This window comes from Diceros bicornis, chromosome 19, assembly GCF_020826845.1.
Source record: "Diceros bicornis minor isolate mBicDic1 chromosome 19, mDicBic1.mat.cur, whole genome shotgun sequence".
Taxonomy (NCBI): domain Eukaryota; kingdom Metazoa; phylum Chordata; class Mammalia; order Perissodactyla; family Rhinocerotidae; genus Diceros; species Diceros bicornis.
This window is the reverse complement of record NC_080758.1, coordinates 2,050,068-2,074,016: the sequence shown is the minus strand read 5'-3', so window position 1 is coordinate 2,074,016 and position 23,949 is coordinate 2,050,068. Positions and strand designations below refer to the sequence as shown.

The following is a 23,949-nucleotide window of genomic DNA, read 5'->3' as shown; positions in this document are numbered from 1 at the left end:
GGGAGGACGGGGGAGGATGGCACTGTGTGCACACCTTCTTGTACCGCTCTGACTCGTGGAACTGTGGCAACAGTTCACCCCCAAAAATAAACAACCAAAATCAATCAAGATGCAGAAGAATCCAAAACAGAATACAAACAGCAACAAAAGAACCCTTGTGCACTACAAATGAATAACACAGCCAGACTGAAAGGGGTGGCAAGAAAAGGACTCATCTCAGTACCTGTGGGATGCAGAATCCTGACTGGATGTTGTAAGGCAAAATATAAAAAGAACTGTACGGAAATATTATATTCTAAATAGTACATTTCTTTCTCTCAGAGTTTAGCAATTCTGAAACTCTTTTATCTGTAAATTAGGACTGAACAAATAAGTAAATCTATCATGGATAATGAGAACCAGGTTTCTCACATAACGGATGAAGACAGTTAGCAGGAACCCTGTGGTATCAGACTGGAACCTGAGTCTAAGCAAAAATCCATGGTTTTTAGTGCAGATACACACGGACAGAAACAAGGCTAACACAGACGAGTGTGTGTGCGAGTGGTAGTGCGCTATCCCGCTGCACCCTCTGAGGGGCCTGGAAGCAGGACACCCCAGGAGCATGAGTACACCCAAGGCCCCGATCCTGGTTCCTAAACACAACTATCCAACCAAAGGAATCAGGGATCCCTGCAGAAATGGTTAATCCCATAGTTATGGCAGGAAAAATATAAGCTAAATCTGGAACATTTTGTATGAGAAAGTAAGAATCTTCAAAAAATGATGGGTCCTGTCAAAAGGACACAGGAGTCAACCTGAAGGAGCTCGCAATGGCCAAGGCTGGGGCCATCTGAACAACAAAATAAACAGACAGTAGGTAACAGATTATTACCTACAGAACAGAATAAATATGCACACTAACACAAGTAAATAACTGAATGACTAAACAAGTGGGGGAGAGAGAAGAGGAGATCACTCTCATTACAACTGAACTCTAGTTAACACATGGGGAGACACAGAGAAAAATCACCATCAGGCAGACACCACTGTAAGAGCCAATGTGGCAAGAACCGTCACTGAATGTTAAAATCAGCAAGTGAGAGGATGAGGGGGAACAGGAGAGCAGCACAGTCTCTCAGCATCTCCACAAGATACTTATTACACAGGGGAAAAACAGGAACCTTACCGTGGAGGCACCTGACAGACCCCACTTTAACCAAATTTTCAAAGTTGTTGCCAGCAATGGGGGACACAGACATCATGTGCCTCCTGATACAACACACTGAGAAGGACATGTCACTTTTGTGATATTCTAGCCAAAATTATGTCACCTGGATTTAATCAGGAGAAAACATATGTACCAAATTAAGAGACTTTCTACCAAATAATCAACCCACACTCTTCAAAAGTGTTAAGGTCAGGAAAGATTGAAGAATTGTCACAGGGTGGAAGAGACTAAGGAGACATGATGACCAAATGCCATGAGGTAGCCTGGACAAGATCCTGCAATGGGAAAAGGACATCAATGGAAAAACTGGCAAAAATCAAATAAGAAGGAAATATTTGTAAAAGATACATCTGGTAAATGACTGTTATCCAGACTATATAAAGAATTCTGAAAACTCAACAATAAGAAAACAAACAACCCACTTTAAAAATAGGCCAAAGATCTTAACAGACCCCTCACCACAGAAGACATACAGATGGAAATAAGCAGAGGAAAAGACACTCCACACCACACGTCATCAGGGAAACGCAAATTAAAACAACGAGATACCACTATGCACCTATTACAATGGACAAATTCCGGAACACTGGCAACACCAAATGCTGGTGAGGATGTGGAGTAAAAGGAACTCTCACTCGCTGCTGGTAGGAATGCAGAATGGTTCAGCCACTCTGGAAGATAATTTGGCAGTTTTTTACAAAACTAAACATATTCTTACCATACAATCCAGTGATCGTGTTCCTTGGTATTAACCCAAAGGAGGTGAAAACTTATGTCCACACAAAAACCTGCACATGGGTGTTTATGGCAGCTTAATTCATAATTGCCAACGCTTGGAAGCAATCAAGGTGTGCTTCAGTGGGTGGATGGATAAATCAACTGTGGTCCATCCAGACAACGGAATGGTATTCAGAGCTAAAAAGAAATGAGCTGTCAAGCCATGAAAGAAATGCAGAAAACTTAAATGCATATTACTAAGTGAAAGAAGCCAATCCGAAATGGCTACGTATGCTATGGTTCCAACTATCTGACATTCTGGAAAAGGCAAAACCATGGAGACAGTAAAAAGACCAGTGGTTGCCAGGGGTTGGGGGAGGAATGCATAAGTGGAGCACAGAGGATTTTTAGGGCCGTGAAACTACTCTGTGTGATACTATAATGGTGGACACCTGTCATTATACATTTGTCCAAACCCACAGAATGTACAACACCAAGATGAACCCTAAGGTAAACTATGGACTCTGGGTGTGTATGTGTCAGTGTAGATTCATCAATTGCAACCGAAGTCTCACTCTGACAGGGGATGCTGATAATGGCAGAGGCTATACATGTGTGGAGGCAGGGAGAATAGGGGAAATCTCAGTACTTTCCACTCAATTTTGCTATGAACCTAAAACTGCTCTAAAAAATAAAGCTTATTAATTTAAAAAATTAAATTCTGAAAAACAAAATCAAATAAGGTCTTTAGTTAACAGTATCATACCAATGTTTCACACTGGGGGAAGCTGGGTGAGGGAGATATAGAAACTCTACACTATTTTGTACCTTTTCTGTATCTAAAATTAGTACAAAATAAAGTTTTGGGGTTTTTTTTGCCGAGGAAGATTTGCCCTGGGCTAACATCTGTGCCAATCTTCCTCTATTTTGTATGTGGGTTGCTGCCACAGCACGGCCACTGCTGAGTGGTGTAGGTCCGTGACCAGGAACCAAACCCGGGCCTCCGAAGCAGAACACACCGAACTTAACCACTTGCGCACTGGGGCTGGCCCCTAAAAAGTATTTTTAAAAAAGACACACCCAGGGGGCTGGCCCCATGGCTTAGCAGTTGGGTGCGCGCGCTCTGCTACTGGCGGCCCAGGTTCAGATCCCCGGTGCGCACCGACACACTGCTTCTCCGGCCATGCTGAGGCTGCGTCCCACATATAGCAATTAGAAGGATGTGCAACTATGACATACAACTATCTACTGGGGCTTTGGGGAAAAAAAAGAGGAGGATTGGCAATAGATGGTAGCTCAGAGCTGGTCTTCCTCAGCAAAAAGAGGAGGATTAGCACAGATGTTAGCTCAGGGCTGATCTTCCTCACAAAAAAAAAAAGACATACCCAAGGAAATACTGCTAAACTAAAAAACAAGAAAAAGAAAAGAAATTGAGCATTATCTCTGATGAAGAAAGGCACATGGAGGACTGCAAAAGTTCTGGATTTTGTGTTACTCGTTACCTATATAATACACAAATATCCCTAACGTTCAAAAACAGGAAAATCCAACAATGTATGAAAGAACCTCATAAACAGTCTTTGGAGACATGCTTCCTTCTCGCTGTCATTCAGGCTCTCTATTCGTCCCATCACACGCCACACTCCTCCCTCACGCCCACCCCTCCCCACGAGTTTGGAAGCACATGTCCTTCTTCTGTGCTTCAGAGGTAACTGGATATTTTAACACCTAAATCCAAAGTTAATCAGTATGCCTTTCCCATCTACCCTCCCCTCCTAGCACAGGGACCCCAGCAGCCAAAGTGGCTGGGAAATTGGTTACACTGGGCAAAAAAAACAAATACACTGCAAACAATGGGAACTAGACTTCTCACTGAGAAGGGATTCATAAGCAAGGGAAGGAAGAAGGCCAGAAAAAAGCCCTGGGTGCTGGACTAGAATCTGAGTGTTCACATGAATGCACAGGATTGTTTTAGATACAAAAAGGGTCATGCATGCACACACACAGGCTCACACACATGCTCACATGCACACATGCACGTACACACATACAGACATGCACACACACACACCTATACACGCACATACATTCCTGGGCTCTGACTGCTGAGGTGCCTGGAAGCAAGGACCCCCCTGAAGCAATCAGCACACACAGTGCTCAGATCTTGGTCTCTAAATACCATCCTCCACTGAAAGGAAGCAGGGCTCCCAGGAGTAACTGCTGGTGAGGGCAGGGGAAGTACAAGAGGCACCTGGATACCTCTCATGCCAGTGAAACAGGTAATGCTTAAAGAGCGAGGGCAACGTTTCAAAAGGATATAGAAACCAGCTTGAAGAAGCTTCCACTGACCAAATCTAGAAATAATGAGAGTATTGATTACAACCCACTGAATACAATAGGAATCCACGAGTCCATACTACTGTGATAAAGTAATGAATGAATGAATGAGGGAGAAGGGAAAGCTCTTCGTTACAGTAGAAGGCAACTAACAAACGTAGAAGGGTGTGATAGAAACAGATAATCACAATTTGGCACCTATCATGGCGTCACTGGTGCAGGCGGGAGTCATGAATGGGTGCAGGGGCTGGTGGAGGTCTAATGAGGAGCAGACTATCTGCGTAATCCTGGAATATCTCCTTATTAAATACTAAGAGAACAACGAGGACTGTACAGTGGAGAAACCTGGAAGATCCCAACTTAACAAGGTAATTGAGGTCAAGATCACCAGTGTAAGAGAATCCACATGACGTGCCTCCCAATGTGATGAACTAAGCACACAGCACCATCGATACTGAGGTCTTTCTGCCAAAATCACACAGACCCAGGTTGAGCATCACCCTACAGAACGAAAGTCCTGTCCTCTTTAACACTGTCAAGAAGGGGGAGATTCGGAAGAGACTAACATGGCATTCCAACTGGATGCCACATGTTCCTGAACTGAAGACAAAAAGACACGCTGGCAGGACAGGTAAAAGGTGAACAGGTCTGAGGACTGGTTGGTGGTGGTGCATCAGTGCTGATCTCCTGGGGAGGGCTGTGCAGCAGTAACAAAGGAGAGTGCCTGACAGTATTAGGATCTAGGGGAGACAGGGCATCATATCAGAAAAGGATCTGCTATAGATATATATAAAATACACAAATGCACACACACACGTACCTGTGTGTGTGGAGAGAGACAGAGTGATGAAATAAATGTGATAAAATTTTCAGAATTGAGAATCTCCATGAAGGGAGTTCTTTGTACTATTTCTGCAACTTTTCTGTCAGTTTGAAACTATTTTAAAGTAAAAGAAAAACATTTTGAAAAAAGTTAATCAATATATTCTGGGAAGACGGCAACAGAGGGAGCAAAGTTTTTGGATTTTCCAAAAGACCCACACAAAACACAGAGGAACTAGACAGCAAAACCAAAACCAGCAGACAACGTTTAGAACAAGCCAGTGAAGAGGGACTGCAAGCAGCCCCAGCCTGAACGGTCCTGCACGACTGTGCAAGATAAATCAGAGAAAGGCAACCGGGCGTCCAGCAGGCCTGAGAGCCCAGGAGCAGCAGTCTTCACTGGGAAGAGTGGTGGGCTCACCTGAGAGCAGCAGCTCAACCCGGGAGGGCCCTCTCCACCCGGCAGCAGCCTCACCCTCAGACACTCTCACGCTGAGCCGCAAGGGCCCCATCGGCACACGGCCTCACGCAGAGGGACTTCAAGGAGTGAAATCAAAGCAGAGCAGGACAGGGACAACGGAAACAAAGAAAGGTCCACGTAAAAGCCTCGGGGGAGAGTAGAGCCGTGAAATCTCAGAGAGCAAGCTGCCTCATTTTTATCACTACAGGAAAACAACATTTGAGGAGCTCAGTGGCATTAGCAAACCTACCTCAAGCCACCCCTTCTCTTAAAAGTTCAAGAAAACTAAATTCACACAGAAGTGAGCAACAGAAAAGCATCAAGGTCAAACCCTGTACAAGTTACTATAAGAAAAACCAAATAAGGAGCAGACTAAAATCCCCACCAACGATGAGAAACACTCAAAAGATGTCATCAAGACAGATCAAACTGTAATGCTCTATTTCAAAACAAGCTAGAAGACACTAAGAAAAGGATAAAAGGCATGAAAGAACAACATAAAGCATAATTAGCAAAATTCAGAAATGAGGTGACAAAGTGAAGGAAAAAACTAGAAATAAAACAAAATTTCATTTGAGAAACGAAGACTAAACTAAAAAGAACACAAGAGCAAATAAACACAATAAATAATAACTTAAGAAGGAATTAAGAAGGTGAAAAGGATAAAAATATACAATTTTTTAAAAAGAGAGGGATTAAAAGAATTCAAGAGAAAGTGACAAATACTGACAGCAGGTAAAGTAGATACAACATATGAATAAATGGAGTCTCTGAAGAGGAAAACGAACAAAAAAATCATTAAAGAAAATGTTTCTGAATAAGAAAAGATATAAAACAGCATTTGAAAGAACACAACCTATACCTGAGAATGCCGATCCAGAATAACCAATTTTAAGTAAAATTAAAGACTCTAAATTTAAAGCAAAGAATTCTTTGGGCATCTTTGGGCAAAAAGAACACGTGACATACAAGAGAAATAAAATCAGATTATTATCAGACTTCAACAGCAACACTTTATGCCAGGAAAAAAATACCTGGAGTAACACATTGAAGATTCTCAAGGAAAGAAAATTCGAGCCAAGGATTTTATAGCTATCAAGACTGACCTTTAAGTATCAAGGGCACAAACTGTCATCAACATGCAAGAATTAGGGGAACACTGTCCCCATGAACCATTCCAAAAGAACTGGTAGAGAATGAGATTCAGAAAACCAAAATGACAAAACAGACGTCACATAAAGACTAGTCGTTAGTATTAAATGTCTAGCTACTTATGGAATGAAAATTAAAGGAGGGCTAAAAGGAGAGAGCACAGTACGTAACTGCCACATAACGGATTACTTCTGTAGCAAGCAAAACACGTGCACAAAACCACGGTCCTCGAAGGAGTCCAGCCTGCCTTCGCGGCAAGACCTTGTTCCCACTTCAGGCATCCAGCTGAGATGCCAAAAGGCCTTTCCCCAGGAGCCAGGACCACACCCTAACCAAGCCTGGACATGGAAGGCAGGGTGGGTCCTGCGAGGAAAGAGGGGCTTCAGAGACACCGTGGGCTTCCACAGATCCTGCCTAACTCCACAGCGAAAACAAAGCACACTGGTCCCAGATGAGCAGCCAGGAGCCAAACCGCCAGCTGAAACAAGAATCCACACCCATCAGAGGAAGACAAAACCCAGAGTCTCAACACGTCGTCCACAACACCCAGCTCTCGAGCAACTATCACCAGACATGCAGAGAAATGGGAAAATGTGCTCCACCTTGAGGAAAAAAAAGCAGCCAGCAGAGATGGAACCTGAGATGGCCCAGATGCTGAACCTGACAGACAGGAAAGCAGCCTTTATAAATAAGCTCAAAGAACGAAGGGAAAAGATGTCTCAGTAAGAGAGCAGACAGGGAATCTCAGCAAAGAATTAGAAACCACAAAAAAGACCTAAATGGAAATCCTAGAACTGCAAAATACATTAACAAATGAAAACTTCACTGGATGGGCTCAACAGCCGACTAGAGATGACAGAACTCCACGTGGTCAGGGAACCTGAAGATAAATCAGCAGAAATTATCCAGTCTGAAGAAGAGAGAAAAAAAGATTAAAGAATGAACACAGTCTCAGAGACCCACAGGACAACATCTAAAGTCTAATACAGGGCCGGCGCCATGGCTTAGCGGTTAAGTGTGCGCGCTCTGCTGCTGGCGGCCTGGGTTCGGATCCCGGGCGCACACCGACTCACCGCTTCTCTGGCCATGCTGAGGCCGCGTCCCACATACAACTAGAAGAATGTGCAGCTATGACGTACAACTATCTACTGGGGCTTTGGGGGAAAAATAAATAAATAAAATTTAAAAAAAAATAAAATAAAGTCTAATACATGTGTAAGTGGGAGTCCCAGTAGAAAAAAGACTGGAACAGAAAAAAATTTTGAAGAAATAAATGCAAAAATGTTCCAAATTTGAGGAAAAACACTGACCTACAGATCTAAGAACCCCAAGCAGCCTAAATATCAAAAGAACCAAGTCTAAACACAACACAAACTTCTAAAAATTAAGATGACAATTTCAAAACAGAGCAGTGGGACTTATTACGCACAAGGAACAAGGATAAAAACTATGGTGGGACCATGGAAGACAGTGGAACAGTGTCCTTCAGAAGTGGGAAGATGGCCACACATTTACAGCTGTGGAGCAGCGTGAAGAAGAGGAGTTTTGCAATTTTGCAAAACACGTTGGGAAACTCCACATCTTTTTTCGTGACCTGGAACATGATCACATGTAATAGAAATTTCCTCGGCAATATGAAAGAACCCAGCAGTCCCACAGAGGGGTTCAAGGAATAGAAGAACAAACATAAAGGATGACTAATTCCCAGACTCACTTATCCCTTTTAGTCCGTAGTTCTGTAAAATTAAGTTATGTATATCTGGATTTGCGTGGCTTATTCAAGAATGTAGCAGAAATTAAATCTTAAATGGAAAAAAAACAGAGTTGAAAGAAAAAAACTGTCAACCCAGAATTTTATATTCAGGGAAAATATCGTTCAAAACTGAGGGTGAAATGCAACCGTCAAGTAAACAAAAGCTGAGAGAATCTGCTGCCAGCAGACTGCACTACAGGAGACGCTAAATGCTGTCCTTCAAGCTAAAGGGAAATACCGCTGACAGAGACTCGGACCTCGAGGGAGGAGTGAAGAACACCAGGAATGATACATAAAAGCAGGTAAACAGAAAGACGTTTTCTTTCCTACTGTAATTTATTTAAAAAACAAGTGACAGTTTAAAGCAAAAATAACAATACTTTAATGTTGGGTTTATAACTATATATAAAGATAGGACAACAAACCAAACAAGAAACTAACAAAATTTGGACAAACAGAAACCGCTAACATCTCCCTTCCTTCATGCTGGGAATTATCCGTTCTGCTACACGCTCATCTCACACTCGCCGTTCACAAAGAATAGTTACCCCACGAAGGTCATTCTTCTGACAGTTATAATCTCCCCACATTCTTTTCAAGGTCAGTCTACATCTCGCCATATTAAACTATAGGGATCAAACTTCCTTCTGGAAAGAAGCTGTATCTCATGTGACATCTACAGATAAGCTGATTCGGATTTAAAGTATCAACCATGAGGCAAGTATCCCGAGGGAGGGGCGACAACATGTAAATGTAAGGAAGCCAGTTCTCCTGAGTGTGCTATGCCCCCCGGCCCCTCCAGCCCTCGATCCCCAGATGCTGCTGTACCTCTGCTCCCGAGCCCGGGCCCGGAGAGTCCACTTTCCTCTTCTTCCTGGGCCCGATTGCGGCTAGTGCCGTGAGGTTGGCATCTCGCTGCCTCATCTGTGCCAGCTCTTGCTGCTGCATCTTTGTTTTGAAAAGGGAACAGGAATATCACTTCAGGCATGTGTTTTCTACTTAGTACAAAACTAATACATAGACATCAAAGGGTTTTCTGAAATTTTCTAAACTAAAATTTAATATTTTGACTTTTTTTATAGTAAGCATATTCTACAATCAGAAAAATAACAAAGTAATAGATGCTCATCTTAAAAAGAAAATGAACAAATTTAAAAAGGATAGACACTAACCACACCCAAGGAGGACTTACCATCAAATCTAAAAGCAGGACACAAACTGTTTGCACGGGGACCCCCTGTGCAAACGTGTTACACGGCTACATAAGCGCCCGCCACACAGAAGTGCCAGCGCCGTCCTACCCGTTCTCTTTTGTCGGATGTTTAGGCTGGATATGAACATATTTTCAAGTGTGTAGTAAAGGTTCTTAACTAAAAAAGCTTACCTCTTTTGCCTTCTGTTTCAACCTTAACTGTTCTGGGTCTTCTTGTCTGGATCGAGACTATTTTTCAAAGAAGTGAAAAGAAAAAGAAGTTGTGACCTAAATGTGTATCATCTAACAAATATGTTATCTTATTCACGATACAATAACATCTAAGTCATATGACAGAATGCATATTAACTTTTTTAAATGCTTATAACAAAAAGATGAAACTATAGGTTACATATTATGAAAAAAACCCCATTATTCTTAAGAAACTCAATACCATTTGGATATTAGAACTCAAACATGGTCTTGACCTCTCCTGCTGCAGGAATCTGATCTCATGCAACATGGGGATGGTGGCCAGGACAGGCCGCAGGGCTCCAGACTCAGTTACGGGTCCTGCAGGTTCCCGAGGCTTCCCGCCCCGCTCCGCTGCTAATCTCATGCGTCACGTCCTCTTCAAGGCCAGGCCCAAACACCGCGCTGGCTGGCGGACACCCTGTGTGTGTCTGTGCGTGCCCAGGACCGAGGGGGGGAGAGCAAGCCACCGGAGTGAGGCAGAAGCACTTGCCTTTGCCGCCCGCATTAAAATTTCTCTCTCCTGTTCATCTTTCCTCTGTTTTTCAATTTGATCAAGCTGTTCAAAGAATTTGAGCTGCGCCCGGACATCACTTGCCTGCTCATATCTGTCATCATCCTACAAAAAAGGCAAAAGTACTGTTGGTCATAAATTTGGGAACCCAGCTGGACAGCCTGCGTAGCACCCCTCCCTCCCGTGGTCCACGCAGACCCAGACTCCTCTCACCTCCAGACCAATCTGCATCTGAAGTGCTCTGGACGCTAACACGCAGAGAAGAAAGTCTTGGGTGAGTTATCTTGGGGGTCATGGAGGAGTCTCCATTTGATATACTTTGGTATTGTTTGATTTTTTAAGTAACAATTATAAATTTTTAGTAACATAAATATTTTCAAAGGAAAATGGCTACATGCTTTTATTTTAACTGCTGCTTGGAAGGCGCTGTTGCCTGGGCAAGCGAGCAGCACCCGCCTCACGTGGTGCGGCCCACTCCTGGCGGCTCCACGGTACCCTCCAGGGTAGCGTTCGTGTGACTGAGGAGGGAGGCGGTTCTGCTCTGAAACCTGCTGTGCGAGGCTGGGGCTTTCGTGCAGGTGAGCCTCCACAAACAAAACAGGGCAACGCTCGGAGTCACGGGAGCATGAGCAAGCCAGAGGCCCTCGGTATGCAGGCTTAGCTTGGGCCACGGGTGCTGGGAACCCCAGAGTGGACACGGGCAGAAGACTCCATCATCTCCCAAGCTGAAGAGGTCACCCTCCGCCCCAGCCGTGCCGAGCTGAGATCCCTTTAGCACATCCTCACACAGGTCCCATTCCTCCTTCCCCAGCCTGAGTGGACAGAGTACCCAAGAGCACCATGGGGCTAAAAGAAGCAGAATCTTCCCAAAATCTGGTTCTGGGGAAAATTCAAAACCAGCTCACTGTGGCCACCTCCCCCTGTGCCTGGACGTGGGAAGGAGGCTCCTAGGCAGCACTAGACTGGGAACTGACAGGACAGCCTCAGGAAAACAGCACGTTACCTTATAAGAGAAGTTCTTTTGCTGAGCCGTTTCTGATATTTTTTCTACAAGGTTCTGTAGCCTCTGCTGCGTGGCGTGTGACACGTAGCTGACCACGTCTGGATGCAATTCTGTGATGCCGTGCTTCTTACCTGGGGGTCAGGCAACATCTCACAGTCATGCAGGCACTTTCCTGTCCTCCTACTTCACTGTTTCTCTCTTATCCACCAGTTTCACTTTATGCGATCTAAGGGCAGCAGAGGCAGGCCCATGGCGTGAGAGAGGGTGGTCTACACCTGCTCCAGCTCCCTGAGAACATCACCGTCAACCATGTGGAAAGTACAACCCGGGCAAAATACGTGACAAGGTACAAGGAGTGTTCACCTGAAGCCCACGCACCCTGACAGAGGAGCTGCTGGCGGAGGACAGCTTCACACTAAGACATGGTTCACACCAAGCCCACGTGTGGACGCCGGAAGTCCTAGGGACAGTTACGAAACACAAACGTACCTATTTCTAATATCCTTCTTTGTAAAGGTGCTGGGAGGAGGAAGGTTTCGTCTTTACAGGACCGCGTTAGGGTGCCCACTAATTCAGAGTTAGTGGCTAATATTCTTGCACTTTCTTCTGATAGGTTTACTCCAGCCATCGACGCAACATCGTTAATGTCATCATCGTCCCTTCAGAAAAGAAGAAAAGACCACTCTAACTGAACAAGGAAAGCGTCAGGCCCATTCAGGTGGTCCTGACTTAGCAGGTGATAAATGGGAGGCAGGGGACTCCTTGCAGGAAGCACAGCTAATGTCTCCTCCAGGCATGCGTCCAGCCAGCCGCCTCCTGCACTGTGCTGTCAACCGAACAAGGGAGCCTTTTGGTCTTCTTTGAAAGCAAATCTGTTCTTTTAAAGTAAGGACCACTCAGGTTAAAGCCGAACGTGAGTCTCTGCAGAGGGATGTGTGCAGAGGGCTCCCCCATAGTCAATGCTAAGTTCAGAGAGAGCAAAACCCAACAACACTCTAGTCATCGCTTCAAGGAGTCTGTTCTAAGGGAAACTTTTAAAAAAAATCACAGAGCAATAATGTATTTTTTAAACAATCACAAACTCGCAGCAAAGCTGGAGCACAGCATAAAGAACTTCTGCTTCCTGAATCACTTGAGGGTAAGTTGCCGACCTGACCCCACACCCAGAACACTCCAGTGTGCTCCCTGTGGACAGGGCATCCCCTACAGAACCAGGGGTGACCTCCAAAACCGGGCCACCCACCGCGCCGCACCACCACCACGCTCACACCCTCCCAAGTTTGGCCAGCTGTCTGATAGCGTCTTCCCCAGCAAAAGGGCCCAGTTCAGAATCACGTGCTGCGTTCCGCTGTCGTGTCTCTCCAGCCTCCTCAGGCCCGGAACGTCCCTCAGCCTCTCCTTGACTCTCGTGCCCTTGACCCTTGGAAGGTCACAGCCCAGGTGTTTTGCTGCACGTCCTCGTTTTCTGGGACATGACGTCCCCTCGTCATGAGACGTGGGCGATGTGTCTTTGGCAGGAATCTCACATGAGTCCCGTGGCCACACTCGTCCCTCCCTCAGAGGCTGGGTTTCCTTGTCCCTTACTGACTGCACTCCGAGCTCCAGCCCGGTGGTCCCTGCCTGCCCCACCGTCAGGGCGCTCCTTCCCCAGTGTGGTCAGTGAGGACCTCGGGGGAGATGCTCTGAAGCTGCGCACATCCCGTTCCTCGTAAACTTTCCATTTGTTCATTTTTACAGGCTCATGGGTTCCTGTCTTATTCAGTGGGTACAGTCTATTACTACAGAGGAGGCCAGGAAGATCCTGGGGAGGCCAGTCCCAGGTGACTTCAGCGAACTGTGACATGTGCCCATCCACCTCTGAACACCGCCTTCTGACCTAACAAGATGTGCTAAGCTCATCTTGCACTCGCCTTACCCTGGCCCTGGAATCAGCCTTTCTAAGGCACCCTGGTCACTGCAGTGGAAAACGGTTTTCAGAAGATGAGATCTGAGTGCTGGGTGTGCTCGCTGCCATCGGGGTGTCACTGCTCCCAGGCTCCCTCAGTGGGCAGAGTGAGAAATTTCCATCTGTAGTTTGTTCAGCAACTATCTATGTACACTGACCCATGAGTCTACACTGGTGTGTCCAATTCAAACCCGAAACCACAGCGTTCATTCTAGTTTACTCTCTTTCTGTTTTTCTAACTCCCTTCCCTGACAGGAAGAAACCAAGGCTTCCCGTAGCCTTCGTCCATTTCCTTTTCTGATCTGCACATGGACCTCTCTCCCACCTCCACCACGAGACCCTCTTCCACGCGGACATCCTCCCCACCCCACTGGGGGTTGGCCCTCCGTGCCATGCTGCCCCAGGCACGCAGCCCTTCTCACCCTGCTTGGGCGCTGACCACGGTTCGGGCCACATAGCTCCCACCACTGCCATCCCCAACCCTGCTCCACCCGCCTAAAGCCATTAAGGATGAAGTGTCCGGGAAGGGAAGGTCCCACAAAAGCCTCCTGAAACATGTACTTTCCTACTGCTTGATCGTAACGAAAGTCATTATTACAGCCCTTTCTACTGCGCATGACCCCGACATGTAACTCCTCACCTACGACAAGGCTCAGACCAGCTGCTCGTCAAGAGACCAAAGTACATCATTTCTGAAGGTTCTAATGTTGAAACAAGGGCAAGTGAAGCATTGTATATTATGATTGCAATGCACTCAGAATGCTAAGCTATAATAGTATAAAAATGAATTTTCTATTAGTTTACGTAGAAAATCCGTTGGTTTGCTGTCCTGCAGTGTGCCTGGCAGCAAACCTCCCTGAGCTAACTTTGTGTAAAAACATGCACACGAAGGTCAGAATCAAGCATGGAAAGAACAGGGTCTCAAATCCACTAGCGGCCAGTGCCATGGGGCAGGACCCGCCCATGGGACAGATCTCACCGCGTGAGGTATAGTGCAGGTGGGCTCACTCCTTACCGAAACGAGCCTCCCCCGGGCTCCTTGAGTTTATTTTTCTGAGCAGCAGCAGCTTGTGCCGAGACAGTAGAAAGAGCTTTGGTTCCAGGTAACACAGCAGGTTTCACCACAGGGACTACAGAACGAGAGACACAGGGTATACCCACCGACAGACACAGATGGTGTACGTCGTATTTCCGACATGACAGAAGCCACTCGAGGCTCTGCTGAGGAGCCACTGGCTCTGGTGCTTGATGGGCCCAAGGGAAGAACGTCACTCCCCTAACCCGCCACAACAAAGTTTTTAAAAACACTGGCTTACTAACTAAATTAGGGGAAAAAGTGGCATCTCTCAAGCATTTATTTTCCTGTATCTCACCAAATCTTTTTAAGTGCAGGAGTAGAAGAAACTATCTGTGTTAACTATATATAATTTTAAGAATCATGTTGACCTCCATCATTTACAGTGCATTTACAGTGCATAACAATGTAAATGTAATTAATAAAACTGAATTGTACGCCTAAAATGGCCAAAATGGTAAATTTTATATTATGTGTATTTCACCACAATAAAAAAAAAAATAGTAAAATAGGATGTCTAGTGAGTGGCCCTGGGACAGGCCATGCATCTCGGGTGCCCGCGGCCCGTGAGCCCTCACCTGGCTGCAGCTGGTTCAGCTGAATTTGCTGTGGCGTGGTGAGCACAATGCGGTTGTGAGGCTGCCGTAGGGCCACCATAGGCGTCTGCGTCAACGTCACCTGTGGGGGGCGGATCAGCGCTCCAGGCTTGGGCGGCTGCTGGATCACCTGAGGCAGAGCCCACAGAAGTCGTGAGCATACCCCACCTTGAGAGCTGTCGGCGCCCGGTCCCCAGCCCGAGGTCCCCCGCCTTGGATGGCGACAGGGAGGCCACCATAGGACCAGGGCAGGGTCAGATGGGTGGCACCCGTTCAGGCACTACAAAAAGCACACCCTTTGGGGCAGATCTGGTACTTGGAAGCTGCATGTGGCGCCCTGAGGTCAGTGCCTGGAGGAGGAGCGTTTGCTGAGCTCAGCAATCCAGTGGGGAACAGATGGCTTCTCCCCACATGTCGGCAGACGGGATATGGTTGCCTGGGGGCTACAGGGCAAGTGTTTTTTCCTCCTCCATATTTTCTCTAAGAGGCAAGGTGGCTTTTACACTGGGGGGGATTTCCAATATCCTGCCTTGAACTTGGCCCTCAAAGAAGGGCCTCTCCTACTGTCCCCCAGACACAGCCTGCCCGCTCACACCAGGCCGAGGCTGAGCTCCCAGGAAGTGCCCCTGGCGAGGAGTCCCGTCCCGGCTGCGTGCCCGCTTCTCCTCTTACTCCAGGGCCTGCGCAACTGTGCGCCACCCTGCCTTCCACTCCCGCCGGCCAGCACACACTCGGCCTCCGTTTCTGCTCAAGGTGCTACCCATCCACCAGTTTACTCTCTCTGCGTCCAGCCTAGCTCTCCCAGCCCTGGCACACAGCAGCACTCCAAATGCTGGCAGTACTGAGCACTCCCTATGCTGGGACCCCTGGGACCAGATGTTTCAGAATTCAGCTTCTGAATTTTACCAAGGTGATCCAGTGGGTATGGGACACTCACAGAGGGGAGAGGGTAGTGCCCTGTGATCAAACTGTTTCTGCAACAAAACCTATGAAAGTTCACACTTTACAGGATGAGTAAAGACAATGACTGCCTCATGAAAGCGGTTCTGGTGAGGGTTTGCCATAAACTCAGGGAAAAGCCTCCCGTCTTCACGTCTCTGCAGGCTTCAAGGAACAGAAAGAATGGCTCAGATTCCGGTCTGACCGCACTCTGCTGCCTCCACACACTCACAAAGCCAAACAGAACGCAGGGAAGCAGAACGTGGAAGTGACCCTGCTGGACAGGACAGCCTCTGTCTACAAACCAAAGAATACCAATGATGTCACTCACACAACTACGCACCAAAGCTGAAACCTCTGGAGAAAAAATGACTACCCATCAAGTTCTCTTCAAGAGCGCTCACCTTCTGCGTAAATTAGCCCCGGTCGCTGTCGAATAGGACAGTCCTGTCCTTACACTACATTAAAGCGAGGTTCACAGCGAATCTCTGCCCCACGGTGTGCAAGGGAACGAGGGGCCAGATTCTACACACACACACCTACAGCCCGAGCACCACACACAGGTCCTCGGCCTCGGCAAGTGAAACCCTCTCCATGTGCAGCGTCAGCCCGTTTTCCTCACCACCAGTCAGGCAAAAACACATGTGGATTTTCACCAGAGCAGACGAGAGAACACCCTCATGAACTGTGATCACCCACTTGGTTATCATTTGAGCATCATCATAAAATACACTCTACGACCTACAAAAGTGATGAGGGGGCCTGTGTTGTTTGTTTGTCTGTTCGCTTTTTTAAACTGTCTTTAGAGAGAGAAACTCCTTTGAAATTAAAAAAAAAAAAAAAAAGGCAACCTGCCTTTCTACACTCAGGGAACCCAATCCACCCATGAGCACACTCAACATGTCACTCCGGCAGAGACAGCCCTCTCTGGCCACCGAGCTCAGGACACTGGATCCAAAGTGTAAATAAACGAACGGTCGGGAGCCTGCAGCTTTACCTCCCGAGAACCAGGGACGCCCAGGCTACAGCCGCAGAGCTGGGATCCGCCCGAAACAAAGGCTCACCAACCCGCCCGACGTGCCAAACACCAAGCACGTGCTGTCTGTTCTTGTGTTTGGGCCGTGGCTCCTAATTAAAGACAACATCCAGCTAGAAGATGCACCAGACACACACTGTGCTCATTTAAACCAGGAACAGCCCCACGCAATACAGACAATGGCTGTGCCAGTGAGTAGAAGCCGACATACTTATTTCATTTTACGGAGAAATAAATGACAAAACGGCAAGGCCTGGCCTCCACAGTGATACTCTATTTAAGATGACACCCGAGCCTCTTCCTAGCAGCTCTCCTGCCTGCCTATGAGGAGGTTTCTCTGAGCCACGGCAATTTATTAAGAGGCGGGCAGACAGGCAGTGGAGGGACGGGTGAGGCTCTCGCCTTCATACCAGCGGCGTGGGCTGCCCCTGCTTGCCAACGCCAACCTGTGTGGGCTGCGTGAGGCTGATGACAGGGGGCTGGAGGGCGCTGGTCACGGTGGCCGCCGTCTTCCCGGCCGTGCGCTGGACCGAGCTGCTCAGCACCACGGCCGTGAGCGCGGTGGTGGCCTGAGAGGCGGGCGGCTGCTGCTGCTGGCTCTGCTGGATGAAGGCTGCGGAGTCAGGGGTCAGCTGTCTCAAGGCGGGCAAGCTCCTCTGGGTGGAAAGACAGACACACGGTTGGCGGGCGGCACTGGCACCAGGCTCCTTTCTCATAAACTCAGAAACATCCAACTCTGACAAAAAGTTCTCAATCTAAACAACGTAGGTTTGAGAGCCTTAAGGAAACGCCTCTGGATGTCAGGCATCAGCATCCAACACTCACTAAGACCACCCCCCCCCCCGCCCCCACGCCTGAGCAAGATTATTCTCTGTAAAAACCAGCTAAAACTGGTCTAAAAACCAAACCAACAAAAAAGTAGTATCTTTGAAACGCTCTTAAGAACATCACGGCAGCAGAAGTTATCTAAGGGGGACAAACTGATGCTGTTGATACCCTTTGGTCCTAACTGGGGTGAGCACCCCCCATCAGCCTGCACGCTCACGGGCTGCCCAGCGGGTTCACCCTCTGCTTTGGGAGTGCAGGCTCTTCTCGGGCCCTCTGGCGCCACACAACAGAATGGCCCAGTGTCAGGGGTCTAATAACCTACAGAAAAGCCTCTTAAGAGAAAACTTATTCTGTCACAGGGTGCTTTAAACTTTTCAACACATCGGTGACACCTGTGGGACCCCAGTCCTCCCCTCAGCACGAGCCCGCCCGCCGCTGCCCGCAGGTGACCGGTGCCGGACAAGGGTCTTGAAGTTACCTTCAGGAAAGGCACAAGGTAAGGTTGAGGTGAAGAATTAAGTTCTCGGTATAACCTACTAGTGAAGTCTTCTGCTTCGATTTTTCCATCCTTAAAAATAAAATTCACATTGAAATTCTTCCAAGAATAAAAGTTCACACACCTCTCTTCACTCAGCATCACTCTGTTCTCGTGTTTTACGATCAACTGTTCTTTCCGCCAGGTCTTGTGTTAGACGGAGGTGACGGGAAGGTCAGGATGCGGCGTGTCCCGCCTGATACGGGTTTCCTACGCTCGCCTAGACCCTCCTCGGGGTCAACTGAGGCTATGGCTCCAGCTGGGCGGCTCACTGGTCTACTCATCTCCCTTAGGAGTCTCACTCAAGCCCAGCTTTCGCTCAACATTTACCAAGCGCCTCCCACGTGTCAGGTACTTTGTCAGGAGACAGACCAGCCTAAAAGTAATCTTATCATCAAAGTCAGCGCGGCGAGCACAGGACCCACAGGGTAGCACAGACAGGAACTCAAGAACACTTTACTGGAAGGATGACACGTACACTAAGACCCCCAAGCCACCGAGAGGAAGCCCGGGGCAGGGAGGGCTGGTGCTCCCCGCAGAGGGAGCGAGCACCCAGATGAGAGGGGCACGATTCTGTTCTGGAAACCAGAGCAAGTCTGGTGTGAGGGCAGGGAGGGTAAGAGAGGTGACAAGACGGGGTGTCACGGGGCCACCCTCAAGCAGGGGGCCCTGAGAGGGGAACACCACCCCAGCCCAGGCCTGCCGACACCAGGATCCTACAGGGGGGAAGCAAGCCTCTGCCTGACCTGCGCCCTCTTATCTGGGGTCACCTGTTACCAGCAGCCCAGCCCAGCGCTAACTGACACCAAATTCGAGGAGGGAGCAGCCAGTAGCGGCCAGGGCTGCAGAGAGGTGGCCTAAGAAGGGCAGACTGGGGGCTCTGGTGCCCTGACAGGAATGTGGCACAGGGGGGCAGTCTTTCAGCAGGGGGCGGGACAATAGACAGGGACCGTGGGGGTGAAAAGGAAGGGCACCTAAAGAGAAATTTTCACTAGAAGGTGAACGGTGCAGTGAAAACAAACAAAAAGCTGGGAGTTCTTGCTCCTCGTGGGAGGTGAGATAATTTTTCAATCTCTAACCTTCCTGAAAACATTTAAGTACATGGTCTGAAGCAATCATTTGCTTGCAAGAGCGTGACTTCTTTCCTTTCCAGACCGAAACCCACATGCTCTGCGAGTAGGGCGCAGAGCCAGCCCCTCAGCAGAGGATGCGCCATCCATGAGAGCCGCTGTTCTCCAGCCTGTCATGTCCACGGCAGCCCCGGGGTGGGGGGGCTCCCCTCTGCCCCGCCCCTCGGCTCTGCGCTGGCTGCACTCGGAAGGAAGGCCAATAGCCTGGGCTGACAAACTCCACCAGCAGAAAAACACTCGAAAGCCCACGTTAAACCAACCAGGTTTTCTCGACAAAGAAATGGAAAGGAAAGAAAACAGAGCACGAAGGAGGGGACGCTCAGGCTCAGAGAGATGTAAAGTCAACTCAGTAGATGCAGCGGACTGAATCCCCACCAGGACAAGCTGTCAGTAGTGCAGAGACGGCCGGGAGGGGTGAACCCTCCGGTTGTGCCCTTGAGGGCTACAGAGGGATTCTTGTGTTTGTGTGTTGATAACGGTGTGGCGGTTATGTGTTTAAGAAGTGCCCTCACCGTTCAGAGATCTGTGATGAAGTATTTATGGGAGTGGGGGGAGGGTATGGGTGGCAATGGGTTTGGTGCAGCAGGTACAAAATTGGATTTGAATTGGCAACTGATGACGCCTGGAGATGGGTATGCAGGGGCTCAGCACACTCTGCTTTCCACTTCTGTATAGGTTTAAAATTCCCCATTAAGAGAGGTAAACAGAGGAGAGAGAGAGAAAACTTTTACCCATCCTCTATCAGGTATATTTAAAAATCACTCCTCTGAGGCTAAGATGACATTTTTGGTGGCAACCAACTGACTTGGAAAAGGAGGTTCCAAAAACACCGCTGGACGCTGGGCCAGCTCTTCACACGAACGCCCTGGGAGGCGCAACTGGATCAGCGGACGGCAAGGCTGAGGGCAGCCCGGGCACTGGCCTCCACCCGCAGGGCAGCCTCTCTGCCAAGTCCCCAGAATGCCCAGACTCAAGGCCGAGTCCCCAGCAGGACCACGCACACCTCTGGCAGGACTTCCTCTGCCCACGGCCTTCCTACGACCTTCCTTGGGTGTCCCTACCTTCCTGACTCCTGCCTCCATTACAGCCCTACTAACGGCAAATGCAAACACTTTATGGCAAAGGGTCCAAGGGAAAGTTCTCTTACCAGCAGATTCTGTACTAGTTCTTTCACGTTAGCGGCTGTCTCTGTAGACTGTTTACCGGATGAAGCCAGTTTTATTAACGTAGATAGAAAATTTTTACATTTCTTCACGTTTTCCATAGTTTCCTGGATTCAAGTTAAAAAGATATGTGAAAAGGTCTTAAAAGGCAGATTTTCATCACAGCTTTCAATTTAACTAAGATATGTATATCTATATAAGCAATGTGTATTTCTTCTCTAAACTTCTTTCAAGAAAATGCAATAACTCTCACGGCCTGTGGATGGGAGTATAAACCAGGACATGTGCTCTGAGGACCATTTGACCAACAAAGCAAGAGGCACACCGAAGTTACATCTCCCTCAGCCCAGCAATTCTGCTTCCAGGCATGTAACTAAGTGAATAACCATAAATGTTAAAAAGATGAATCTATAAGATGTTCACCATAATGTCACTTATCATAAAGAAAAACTGATATCCATCTAAATGCACAATAAAAGGAATTAAATTATGACAGCTACTAAAGATGATGAAAAATACTTAGCAAAAAACATGAAAAAAGTAAGTCTATTAAATAAAGTATGATCCCACTGGTTTCAAGATCTTCCATGTGGAGGAAACGCCTGGAAGCACAAATACAAATGGATGGCAGAGCTGCTCTACAGACTGCACCTTCCGTACAGTGCACTGTTACTCCTTCAACACGGCTGTCTGGGCTTTTTTTATCACCGTAGACTTCTGTACGGCCCAAGAGCCTCCCACAGGAAGACAGGGCCCTTCTTGCTGCCCCAGAGAGGCCCCTGCCCTCAGACTCCACCTCGTCAGGGCCATCACCCCGATGCACCCGCATGTCCGGGGCCGCAGCTCCCCTGTGCCGGTCCCAAGCAGCTCCCAGGCCCTTGGGAGGAAAGGGAGGTGACGGCATGCGGGCAGATGTGGACCAGGGCGCCTCCAGGCTCCGTGTTGTGACCGGCAGGTGGTGAGAGGCGTGGCGAGGCGGTACTCACCGTGGCAGCTGTGGAGGTGGTGGTGGCCCCCGGGACCGTTCGCTGAGGTGTCCCCGTTTGAACAGCCGTCGCCGTCCCGAGGGAAGTTGTCTGGGCAGCACCACCCAGAACAAGCTGAGGCTACGAGAATCCAAAACACGAGGTAAATAGAGGCTATGGGGACAACGCCTTCACGTCCCACGAAAGAAAATGAGACTCCCCGCAGCAGGCGGTGCCCTGCTGGACAAGTGTGTGCTGGTGGGACAGGCACCCTCAAGGGCCCACGGAAGACCCCATGACAGACCACACCCCTGAGACTGCAGTCTCACGCACCTGAGGAAGCAATATTTTGCACCCGCAGCAAAATCTAACAGAAATGAAGCCAATCGCCGGAAAGAACCTGGCTGTCAGAAGTCAATCTTAAGTCACATGGTGACCAGGAGAAATTATCTTTTAATAACTAAACCAGATCCCACCTCTCAGAAATTAAAAAAACAAAACAGAGAAACTACAACTGAAAAATCCATCATCTGGTTTACAGAGAGAGGCTGGTGACAAGAAGGGCAAAGACCTCACATCCACATGGGCTGTCCTCCTGCGGGGGAAGTACCAGGGTCAGATCGGGGGGTAGGGGTGGCGGGTCCCTGCCTCCCCCTCCGCCACCAGAACGACCTTTCCTTGCTCTCCAAAAGCAAGTCTCATCAAGAAACATCATGAAAAGGGGGTTTTCAGGGCAGATTTGAGAATCAACGGGTAGTCGGTGTTAGCTGGGAGGGGTTACTTTGCTAAACAAATATACTCAAGCACATGGACAGCTACACGTCAATCAACAACTCAGGCAGCTCAAACTGCTGGCTTAGTCAAATTCCTGCGATTTCTATTCTACCCAAATAATCATGACACAAATGTTCATTGAGTTTTTTTAATAAGTACTTTTCCAATTTATAAATTTAGCCTTCAACATTTTCTCTCTCATTTTTTAAACATTACTTTCTTACCACTTCTGAAAGTAGGGGGCAGTGTAGCCCCTGAGCACGACTGGTCCTGCCTGCCCACCCGTGCCGTTTAGGGGCACTCTGAGGGCACTATAGGCAGGCCGGCCGCTGCAACTGGCACCACCACGCTTCCAGAGGTCTCTAAGGTTTCCCAAAGTGACCCCCAGGCTGTGGACACTGGTCTCAGGAGAGGAGTGTGAGTTGGAGGAGATGATGGACTTTTCCTTTAAAAACTGTGTCTTCTTTTACTTGTAGCATTAAGCATTGTTACTTTTGTAACTAGAAAACATCAAATAAAAAACTTCAAATGAAGGAAACGTAAAAGAACAAACCAAGCAGCCATCTCCAGGCAGCAAGGGGGGAACAGTGGAGCTGCCTCTGGACACTCAGAACTATCCAGGGCACTGCTCACCCTTTGGGAGTATTCCTGCATCGAAATTATTCCTCACATTGACTTCTACTGGCTGGATGAAGACATATTTCACCTAGACAATATCGGGATTGTGTCTACCTATTTTAAAATTTTATCTTCCACTAAATTTGAAGGAAAAACTGACTATGAGCTTCACTACCTTCTCAGAAAAATCGCCATTCACTATAACTGAAATTCAGATGCACCACCCAGACTGAACTCGGGGCTGAAAGACTGTGTCCCGGGAAAGCTGCCGTCTCCTGGGCACTCGCTCCTGACAGGTGCAAACGACCGCAGCTGTAGCTCTCGTTCACTGGGGACTGAACTGCTCTGCCAGCTGTTTCAAAGAGCAATGTCATCCACTGCAGACACCAAAAGGTCAACCAAGACGAGATTCAGGGAGAGTGGAGAGAGCCTGGTGTTGGGGTGGTCCCGGGGCCCTCCACCAACCAGCTGGTGCACACCACCTCTCAGCCTCAGTTTCCTCATTTGGAAAAGGAGAACAGCTCCTACCCCGCAGCACTGCAGGGGGGTTACACGTAAATTAGCAACGCATCGAAGCGCAGTCCTGGCACATGGCAGACACCTAATAAAATGTGGCTAATGCTGTATTTACAACAGATGACTAAGTATTATAATAGCTAACACTGCACGTGGTTAACCTGCATTTACTAAAGATGGACGCTCACAAACTCCTTAAGAACAGGAACAGCTTTGAACCACTTTGCTTCCAGCTGCTGCAACCTGGCGGCCAGAGCAGGCTGCTTCCCTGACCGGGGGTCTTCTCCTCTGTAACGGAAGGGGCCAGCCTGGCCAGTGCACGGCCCTCTCTCCTCAGCTTTACAGACCAGAGGCTGAGCTGTCAGGAGCATCAAAACCCGCCAATAGAGAGCACCTGCTCCAGAACACTCTCCCTTC

At 48.2% G+C, this 23,949-nt stretch overlaps 1 protein-coding gene across 2 annotated transcripts in view; it reads right to left on the bottom strand.

Moving 5' to 3' along the window:
• The window catches only part of TAF4 (TATA-box binding protein associated factor 4), a 79,747-nt gene that overhangs the window by 7,395 nt on the left and 48,403 nt on the right, over positions 1 to 23,949 (bottom strand). For both annotated transcript variants that reach the window (XM_058562373.1, XM_058562375.1), the window contains 11 exons: positions 21,646 to 21,765; positions 20,644 to 20,766; positions 18,310 to 18,399; positions 17,414 to 17,659; positions 15,011 to 15,158; positions 14,373 to 14,487; positions 11,902 to 12,071; positions 11,413 to 11,543; positions 10,389 to 10,514; positions 9,836 to 9,892; positions 9,280 to 9,399 (listed from right to left, as the gene is read on the bottom strand). In XM_058562373.1, the coding sequence (XP_058418356.1) occupies positions 9,280 to 9,399; positions 9,836 to 9,892; positions 10,389 to 10,514; positions 11,413 to 11,543; positions 11,902 to 12,071; positions 14,373 to 14,487; positions 15,011 to 15,158; positions 17,414 to 17,659; positions 18,310 to 18,399; positions 20,644 to 20,766; positions 21,646 to 21,765 (1,446 nt within the window). The remainder of the gene's footprint in view (positions 1 to 9,279; positions 9,400 to 9,835; positions 9,893 to 10,388; positions 10,515 to 11,412; positions 11,544 to 11,901; positions 12,072 to 14,372; positions 14,488 to 15,010; positions 15,159 to 17,413; positions 17,660 to 18,309; positions 18,400 to 20,643; positions 20,767 to 21,645; positions 21,766 to 23,949) is intronic.